Genomic DNA, 10,444 nt, shown 5'->3' with positions numbered 1-10,444 from the left:
GGAGAGCGCGCCGCCGCGCCCGACACCCACCCAGACTTCTGCAGGTCCGTCGCGTTGAACAACTGCGTGTATCTGATTAAAAAAAAACATAGTTTTCTCAAACATCCAAGGTAATGTCGTCCTTATGTATATTCGTGATGATAGAACGCGATGTACATCTTTGTACATCACTTATTGAAGATTCGTTCTAATTTCAAAATTAGTGGTCAATAATAGAATTTCATACAACATTGCTGGCCATGCCGGCAAAGAGAATCTATGGCATACTTGCCAATTAGAAAAACATAGTTTGTGAATGTATTACATTTACTGTTTAATGTCAAATTTGACTAGATTATTTATTTAGAATAAATCAGGCGTTCAATAATAAACATTTATTGTTAATAATTTATTAAAATAACCAATTAAACGATATCTTCACTTTTCAATAAATAAAATCATGCTCCGAATAGCTTACAAAAAAACAGTTGAAAAAGAGTATTTTGGCGGGAATAGAAAAAAACTAATACTTATACGGTTTATACCTAAAACAAGTGGTTTTTAACTAATATAAGTGTTATTGTTTCCCATATGAGTATATCATCAAGGGACATGCTATTATTTCCTTGGATTTATTTGAGAAAAGCACTATACATGCCTCGTCCGCGAACAGGGATTGTCGGCCTCGTATCTCTACTCTAGATGGCCTCGTTAACACTCAGCCATCTATAACTACTCGGCCGTCAATCCCCTATTTCACAGACTGCAGCGGTAATGTACTATTAACGACTCCAATTGAAAAGATTCCAAAAAAAACAATCTTAATTTGATTGCTTAGAAACGATATCTCTTGTCCGGGTGAGCGGTTAGTTCCAATGGAATGCCGAAAAAAGTTTGAGGCTACGGCAATAGATGTCGCTAGCGTTCGCTGCTTAAGTGACTAAGTAAGAAACACAAGCTGAGATATGAGGTGCATAGGGAAATTCGTGTCGGTACCGTTGACCATCAGTGGTGTAGCGGTATAGCACGCGGTACGGATTACCGAGGACCTGGGTTCGATTCCCAGTGATGGTCTTATTTTTCTGTGCATCTATATTTCAGTTTGTAATTTCAAATACGGTTTTACGGGATGACCGTAAAAGTAAAAATTTGGAATTGAAATAAAAAATACAAAAAGATTCCAAAAAAAACAATCTTGACTCCAATTGAATTTGTACCATATTGTGAATTTAGAAGGTCGAATATTAATGTACATTTATATGGTCTCTGTATCTCAATAAATAGCATAAGAACCACCGTACGGAAACTCGCTTCTTCCAGCCGTTTGAGAGGTCTAATGCCACAGACAGACGGTGTCAGACTTATAACGCCCCTCTTTTTCCGTGGTTTTTTTTAACTTAAAACTGACCATGATTGACCTAGGGGTCTAACTGATGAAAAGTGCACATGAGGCCAAAAGTGAGTAACTATTTACTTTAGCCTTATAATCCTTACCTACTTTTTTTAAATATATACAAGAGAGGGCAAACGAGCATGCGACCTTATGGGAAGCAACAGGGTGTCAGGGTGTCCACTACAAATCCTAAAAAAATCCCTGACTTTTCCATGACTTTTCCTGACCAATCATGTTATATCATTTCACAAACAGGTTATATGTTTTTTTTTACTGCCCGAGATGCTAAGCTAGACCCGATGGTGGGAATTCACTGAACACCGTACGTGCTCACTTTTTCGTTGACTGTTTTTATGGTGCCACTCTTTAATACGTCGCCCAGAACTGGAACGACCGGTGTCAAAATATCGGGTGACACTCTTCCCCGACCCGGATAATACTGACATGGAAATACCGACCCTGTTTTTCGTGTACACGCCCATAGCAGCTCCTGTCAGTTTCTATGGGCGTGTACACAGAAAACAGGGTCGGTATTTCCATGTCGGTGTTATCCGGGCCGGGAAAGAGTGTCACCCAAAATATCGAGCTAAGTTTTGGGAAATCACGAGATTTTTCCCTGACTTTTTGGATTTCTAGCAAATTTCCCGGATTTTCCCTGAATACTTTGAGCTTCCCTGATTGCGTTGCCGGCCCTTTGAGAGACTTTTTTTTTTATTCGACTGGATGGCAAACGAGCAAGTGGGTCTCCTGATGGTAAAAGATCACCACCGCCCATAGACACCATATATATTTTGGTATTTCAGATGCGTGTCCTACCTAGAGGCCTAAGATGGGATACCTCAAGTGCCAGTAATTTCACCGGCTGTCTTACTCTCCACGCCGAAATACAACAGTGCAAGCACTGCTGCTTCACGGCAGGATTAGCGAGCAAGATGGTGGTAGCAATCCGGGCGGACCTTCCACAAGGTCCTACCACCTGCAACTGACTTACTAAAGATTGACTTACTTGAGCTTCTGCGGCTGCGGGATGCCCCACTCCGCGACCGCGGGGGGGCTCATCACCCCCAGGGGCTCCACGGGGCTCGTCACCACCGACGCCGCTAGCGACCCCGCCGCAGACACTAAAAGACATCAATCCATACTAATATTATAAATGCGAAAGTCAGTGTGTGTTTGTATGTATGTTCGTCTTTCACGTTGAAACGGAGCGACGGATCGACGTGATGGGCCAGAGAGTGACACAGACTACTTTTTATCCCGGAAAAATGCACATTAAATTAAATGTTATTCCAGACGTCCAGCTACCTACATACCAAATTTCATGACTCTAAGCCCAGCGGTTATTATTTCGAGATTTTATCCCTATCCCGTGGGAATATCGGGATAAAAAGTATTCTACGTTTTACCGAACATTCGGCCGAATATTCACATTCGGTGAAACCCATGTTCGGCCCATCTCTATAAATTAATAATAATAAAAACACACCCGGTTTGGACAGGGACAGTTCCTCTGCTTTCACAGCAGCGATCGGCGTGCTGGTGACTGGTTGGATGGGCGCCATTGTGGTCACAGCTTTAGGCGGGCTGCTGACTAGCGACCCGGCAGTAGTGCCTGTAGGAACCAAGGGTTTCGGAGGGGAGGACATGAGAGGGGCTGGGCCGGGCAAGGGTTGGGGTAACCCACCTATTACGGGTTGATTTGGGATGAGAGGTGGGTTCGAGGGGATTAAAGGTGGGTTTGTTGGGATTAAAGGTGGGTTTGATGGGATTAAGGGTTGGGTTTGTAAAGGTACGATATGCTGAGGGGTTATTAGGGGTTGGGTCATTGGTTGGCTTGGCATTATGGGCGCCATTGGTGTCATTGTTGCTTGAGTTGGCACTAAAGGTGCTATAGGTTGACTTGGCACCATTGGTTGATTTGGGGGTTGGTTAAAGGGAATCAATGGTTGACTTGGTTGAATTAAGGGTTGGGCAATGGGTTGGCTGGTTATAGGTTGGGTCAAAGGTTTGACTCCGGAGATCAAGTCGGGTACTACGGGCGCGGCTGGCCGCGTAGGGACAGTCGGTTGGTTAAAATCCCCTAATAGGGATTGGGTTGGTTGGGATAACCCAACCAAGGGTTGTGGGGGGATCGAGGGCATCGGCGGGATTGGGGGCTTGGCTGGGGCCGGGAATTGCTGCTTTGGGGGGCCTGCGGAAATTTGATTCGTTTGATTTCATTTGATCGGCAAGCAGTGTATTAAAAGTTAATTGCAACCAATATTAAGCTGGGACATCCACATTCGCGCGAATACGCAAACCAACAAGACATTATTTATAAGATAAGATTTTTAAACGATTAATATCGGCGTTTGACGAACATCAAAGCACACTGAAACTTTGACAGTGTTCGATTGTCACTTTTATTTTGCATGCAAATAATAATTGTATAATGTGACAGTTTATAGTTTATTTTTTATATATCCGTAAACAAAATGTTTTGCCAACCCACATTTAATTAAATTTGCGGCCATTATTGCCTAGGATTCACTGAATAGATTATAAGAAACTTTTGGCTGGATTTTAAATTCACTAGGCTGTTTTTTTTTAAATAAAACATTAGGGCTTTTCTTACCAACTGGACTGAGAGAGGCGAGCAAAGATGGCGGCAGTACTTTGGGCACCTCTATGCCATGAAGTTTCAAGTTGATTATCTGAAATATGCATAAAGGTAAACCAAAAATATATGACTATTGACAAGAGGGCGCTATTGTTCTTATTTATATGGCAATAGTTCAGTATAGTTTACCGCTAACAGGTAAACTATACTGAACTATTGCCATTGCTATTGGGTTAGGAATACCTACTCCTGAACCAAGTCAAACTGGAGGGAAAGTAATTAAAAAACCCAAATACCGTTCTACATTACCCTATGAAAAGCCTGGTAGAAGTTATAAGTAGGTGCTTGATATTGTTTTTGTTATAAGTTGTTGCTTTATATTGTTATGGTTAGAGTACAGTTACTTGGGGGGAAGGTATATCATGTACATTATAATTAAGTGGGTAGAACTCTCTTGCTTTTTATAATAAAAAGTGATTGATGTAGGGTAGACACACACATTCCCATGTATGCATGCAAGCACAGCTCCCTAGCTGAATAAAGTGTATTTCAAGGACTATAAGTGTTTTACTGGACATATTAGTACCCCTGTTAAAGTTTCTAGACGACAGCGAACCCCCACCTCCCCCTCCCCCCAAAGAAAGAAATAAAAAATTGACTGTTGGAGAAACTAAGGTTATTTTTATTTCAATCATCATCATAATATAATGTACCTATATTATTTATTTCAATAAAAGGTAACAAATACAGGTAAGAATCATCTTGCCAACGAAAATACAAACTGAAACAAACAACAACAAATAACAAACAAATAAGTAACAAATTTGGAGTTGAAATAAAAAATACAAAAAGACTCCAAAAACCAATCTTAATCATCTTGCTAGTCTTGCAGCCTGGTGGTTTTTGGGGTCACATAAACCTTGTCACGAACCCCCTACCGTCGAATAGCGAACCCCTAGGGGTTCGCGTACCCCACTTTGAGTAACCCTGTTCTAAATTGTACATACCTTGCAAGCAATAGAAAACTCCCTCAAATCCAGCTTCCCGTCTGCATTGCAGTCAGCCAGCGACCAGATCTGTCCCAGCGTGGGCGGGGGCAGCTGGGACTGCAGCATGAAGCGCTTGGCCTGCTCCCCGCTGAGGTTCCCATTAGCCGGGCCCAGGTTACGGAAGTGTTCAGCGAACTTCGCATGCTCGTGAGGCTGGATCACCCACGGATCGCCCGCCATTTCGTCTGCCAAATAAGATATGAGTGTCATTTTAAAACGTTTGTTATTAGATTTAGGTCTCCAGTCTTTGCCTCCTGAGAAGACCGGGTAGCCAAGTGGTAAGAGAACCTGACTACAAAGCTTGAGGTCCCAGGTTCGATTCCCGGCCGGGGCAGATATTTGTATGAATAATACAAATGTTTGCTATCGCGTCTTGGATGTTTAATATGTCTACTTTTGATGCACCACCTGTTGTATACTAGTCCTTCCTTCTTTCTGTAAAAAAGGTTGCCTGGAAGAGATCGCTCTTAAGCGATAAGGCCGCCTATTGCTCACCTTGTAATTTTTTCTTTTCTGTATCCCTTACTATGTCTGGTGTACAATAGAGTCTTTGTATTGTATTTATTGTACGTATTTAAATATATATTTATCGATCTAAGTATGTTATCCATTGCATATTATCCATAGTACAAGCTTTGCTTAGTTTGGGACTAGTCAATTGGTGTCAAGTGTCCTATGGTACTTATTTATCCTGTGAAATCAAAATTATACAAACCAAGCAGCTTCGTCATGTGAGTAATATCTCTACATTTTCATTAGCAAAATCATCATTATATCAGCCATGGGACGTCCACTGTTGGACTGTTGCTGTCCCTTCCCCCATAGACCTCCAGTTGCTTCGGTTATATAACCTAACCAACTAAAAGTTGGAAAACCCCCGACTTTGTCACTTCAAAGTTCAACCCAAAAACGGCTCAACCGATTTTGATGAAACATGTCCAAGAACCATCGCTAAAAAACGTGATTTCAAATGAAAAAAAACCGCATTCAAATTGGTCCTTCTGTTTAAGGTGGAACGATTTCCATACTAATGTATTAACACAATCATGTGCGCTTGAAAGAATAATTTGAAATTAAAATCACATCTGTTGACTTTTATTTTGTTCTTTATTTGAGGCATTTTTTATTTACCTAAAGAAAGCTTTTGATTAATAGCTTAATCTAGATGATTATTTTAGTTATTTTTTGTCAATATGTGAGTGGACGGCGACAGTATCGTACGCCAACGGCTCGGTTAGTAGTGTGTGTTTCAGCTACGTTGTCAACTCGCTGACAATTCGATGCTAAGCGACGTTGCCAGATTTCGTTTGATTTGTCTGATCAAAATCACATAATTACCATTTTGAAGCTCGTTTAAACTTTTTTTTAAATATTTTTGCTGGCCATAGGTACAAAGTCGTGAGTCAAAAGACTGAAGTGCAACGAACAAATGTATTGCCAATTCTTTGGGTTTCCGACAGAAATTAGGAAGAAAATCACATAACATTAACGTAGTAACAAATAAGTACGGAAAATTGCATTAACGGATTATAAATTAGTAGTGATAAAATCAGATAAAGGCTGCATGGCTTGTGGCTTTTCCATAAAATAAAAATAAAAAACATCAAGTCAAATGTCAAATTCGTCAAGTCATAATTTTTTGTTCGTTTGTTGTCATAGGTTGTCATGACATTGTAAACTAATGGAGTAATTTTTTCCTAAATTAAATTATCGTAATTTGTCCTCGAAACTGGCGGGATTATCATTATCTATAATCTATAATGTGAATGCAGTTATTTTTTCAAGTATTGAACTGAATTATAATTCACATTGGAAACTATGAAGCCACGAACTTTGCGAAAAAAATACATAAAGCATCAATACTCTGGTCTCGAAAAATACGCAATATAAGGAAATTAAAAAGTAAGTACAGTAGAGTAGAGGCTGAGTACAACATACAACTTCCACCACCGCCGTGGGTACCGTAGGAATCGGCTGAGGGATAATATCAGAAGATGGGCAGCAGCGTTTTCCAAGCAACCCCACATCATTATACTTACTACGCTCGCCAACCCGCTTATCAAACGTGGCGAGTATTGGCAACACGCGAAAATATGGGGGAGGCCTAAAGTCTCAGTTTCCATGACCGTAGGTGTTTAGGACAGATTTTTTTACTGTTTTTTTTTTCCAAGTCCCCAGCCCCTTGGTAGCGGACTAACTTTTGAGCCTCATATCTCGGTAATTTTGGAGTTCAGAGAAAAGTTCATTTGACAAAATATGCTTCTTCAAAATATGTTTTATTTTCATAATAAAATATTTAATTACAGAGTGAAAAACACTGTCATAACATACATTGTCGGCTGGTAAGCTGTGTACGAGACTGGCACAAGACTGGAAAAGTGGCGTGAAAATGCAAGAGGCACTCAGCAGTGGTTGTATGTGGGCTAATTTAATTGACTGATGTAAATAAATAAATAAAAACTGACTTAGTGATGGACTTTTTTATTTGTTGTTCAATAAAGCCTTCGATTACTACCCAACCAATTAAATTTGAAATAAAAATAAACAAGTCTAATTTCATATTTTCACGTTTTTTTCGTTGAAGGAAAATATCGTGAAGAAACGTACACACACCTGCTATTATAATTAATGGTGTGTGCTATATTTCAATTCACACTGGGCCTGCTTTGAAAATAACGCCCAAGCCTTCATTGTGAGAGAAGGCCTGTGTATGTAGGTATGTATAGGGATAATGATTATGACTAATTTTCTCATAGTATGTAAAGTGTATTGTAAATAAAAAATAAATAAACAATCGTTGAGTTACGGTCAAGGAAACTGAGTCACGTACCAGGGTGGAACCTATGTGCTACTAATGTCATGTTGACATCCCATACACTTGCCAAAGAAATCACAGCGCAATTGAATATGAAAAGGTTCCACTTGGGTTCCACTCTGGTGCGTGATTCGGTTTCCTTGACTTTGTAAAGGCGAACTTATCCCTCGAAGGGATCTCTACCAAGCAACCCTTGAGTGGATGTGAGGAATTATAAGTCTCAATACTGTAGTTGTGCTGTGCATATTCAGATTTACCTAAAATTTAAAAAAAAAATGTTTGTGCCTAAATTAGGTCTTATAAATTTTTAGCTACACATTTCAAAAAATATTAACATCATTAACTGAGAACAATAAAAAAAAAACAATAAAAAACTAAATCTTACAACGGGTTTGAACCCGAACTTCCTAAGCTGAGGGTAGGGTAAACTCTAGCCTTATGCAACTAGGCCAATCTGCTCTTTGATCATGAGAGCGAAATTAACAAAGACTTCTGTTTACAACAAATTACAAGCATGTGTGCGAAAATATCGCAGTCGAAACTGCAGCGATCAAGTGAAAGTATTTTCTAAATTAAAATACATCTGAAACTTGGTACGATATATCACAAATTTCACGCTATTGGCGGTATGTACATTATTTTATAAAAATATCCACGATTTAATTCCTAAAAAAAATAAAATACGTGGAATTTGCACTCTAACGTCATCTACTGGCACTGTAGTGCCTAGCTGACCGTGACAAACGACCTTAAGAGCTACGGTGCCACAGACAGACACACACACAGCGGTCAAATCTATAACACCCCTCTTTTTGCGTCAGGGGTTAAAAATATATATCGGCAAATACATCTTGCTAAAGTAGCAAACATCTTCATCATCAGGAATCTTCGAGTATTACGTAACACAATACGGTATTTGACAACTCCTGAATTTGCCATATCTTAATATTATTATGAAAATATAGATATACAGTTAGTGTTAGCGGAGAAAAAACTGAAATCGGTTGAAAATTGGATTTATAGTGATTTTTTGAAAAATCTATATACCTGTCTCTTTCTCAAACGCTTTTTTCTATGCAGCAAGTGTGGCGGTACTGGCGTGTGACGTCACATGCCAGTATGTCTTTCTCTGTTTAATCTTGAATTAAAAACCTTTATAACTTGGTTATTTGTAAAGGTACCTAGCTTAAAAACTGTTTCTCTATTCGATAACAGGCATTGTGTAGTTTTAATTTATAAAACATATACAAAATAGTCAAATACCGTATTTTTCTTGCAGTGTTAGAGGGGCGAGAGGGGGGTTTGAACAATGCCAAGTGTTTTTATAATAAGTCCATAATATAAGGTCCTCAAAAGTGGGATATTCGCAGAATCAGTTGTTGTTCTTGCCAGCGCCACTGTATCGAAAAATGCTAACAAAATTTGGGAAACAGCTAAAGTAAAGTTAATACTTAAGTAGAAATGGTAATTTGGGTGTTATGTAAGGTTTAGAGCGGGGAAGTGGGGTGAAGAAAAATGTTATGGCGTATTACGTGGGGGGGAGGGGAGAGGGTCAAAAATCTTCAAAAATTTGCAAACTTGATAGTCATCATCCCAGCCTATATACGTCCCACTGCTGGGCACAGGCCTCCTCTCAGAACAAGAGGACTTGGGCTATAGTTCCCACGCGGGCCCAGTGCGGATTGGGAACTTGATAGTAAAGTTACTTAATTGCTCATAAAAAAATGGGTTTTGTTATCAACTATGTGTGCATGGGCTTTTGTATATATCTATTTTATCAGCTAATAAACCATGTGTCTTTGCTCATGGCAGAAAAAGAATAATCAGTTAGTCTTCTACAGACAAAAATGAATTCCGTTTTCACTAGGCCAAGCGATAACTTGAAAAATTAATGTATTAATTTCGTCATCTTTTTTTTTATAATTGTTTTCTACAAAATTAAGAAAATGGTGCTGAAACTCAAGAAAACTTTATGACTATATAACTTTTCTAATGTAACATTAGGGCTTTAAATAAAATCTTTTTCTAAAATTAAATAACTACCATGATCGAGGGAGGAGAAATCTAGCTATAATTTAATTGTAATCACTAAAGAATTAGGATTTTCTGTATGTGATTTCGTTCAAGCGGTTCAACCAGAGGTTTGTTTAGATATCATAATCTAATTAGAATTGTAAGCCTTAGTAAGAACTAGAAACATTGATAAAAAGTAGCCAATCGTGTAAGCACTTTCTCCGAACGAAGACGTGTAAAGTGACGGTTTTTAAGCGGTTGAAAGTAATTTATACTGTTCATACTGACCAGTAGTATGTGATGCTGTGTCCGAAGTATTTCCAAACGCCCCTTTTTTTCTAATAAACCTAATTTACTGAGATAAATAGGAAGGAAACCTCGGAATTGTATTGATCGGGAGGAAACTGTCAAAATTTAAGTGACAATTGGGATTCGTTCAGAAGTGTATACGAAAATTTGGAAACTTTAAACTGAGTTTAAAATGATTCGCATTTGCACCATAAAAATTATGGAGAATTAATTTATGTTGATTTAATACAAAATATCAAACAATGTCTAAATAGCCAGGTAATAGAGTGACAATTTTTATTAGCAAA

General features: G+C 38.9%; 1 protein-coding gene across 1 annotated transcript in view; it reads right to left on the bottom strand.

The window, feature by feature from the left end:
- LOC141444516 (uncharacterized) overlaps positions 1-10,265 on the bottom strand; it is a 47,286-nt gene extending 37,021 nt beyond the window's left edge. Inside the window, 6 exon segments of the mRNA XM_074110063.1 lie at positions 10-72; positions 2,379-2,493; positions 2,859-3,563; positions 3,987-4,065; positions 4,979-5,205; positions 10,137-10,265. Of these exon segments, the coding sequence (XP_073966164.1) occupies positions 10-72; positions 2,379-2,493; positions 2,859-3,563; positions 3,987-4,065; positions 4,979-5,200 (1,184 nt within the window). The 5' untranslated portion in view covers positions 5,201-5,205; positions 10,137-10,265.
- Positions 10,266-10,444: the final 179 nt, after the last annotated feature.

The sequence above is a fragment of the Choristoneura fumiferana genome, chromosome 30, assembly GCF_025370935.1.
Source record: "Choristoneura fumiferana chromosome 30, NRCan_CFum_1, whole genome shotgun sequence".
Classification (NCBI taxonomy): domain Eukaryota; kingdom Metazoa; phylum Arthropoda; class Insecta; order Lepidoptera; family Tortricidae; genus Choristoneura; species Choristoneura fumiferana.
Note: the sequence above shows the minus strand (reverse complement) of the source record. Positions and strands in the feature narration are given on the sequence as shown.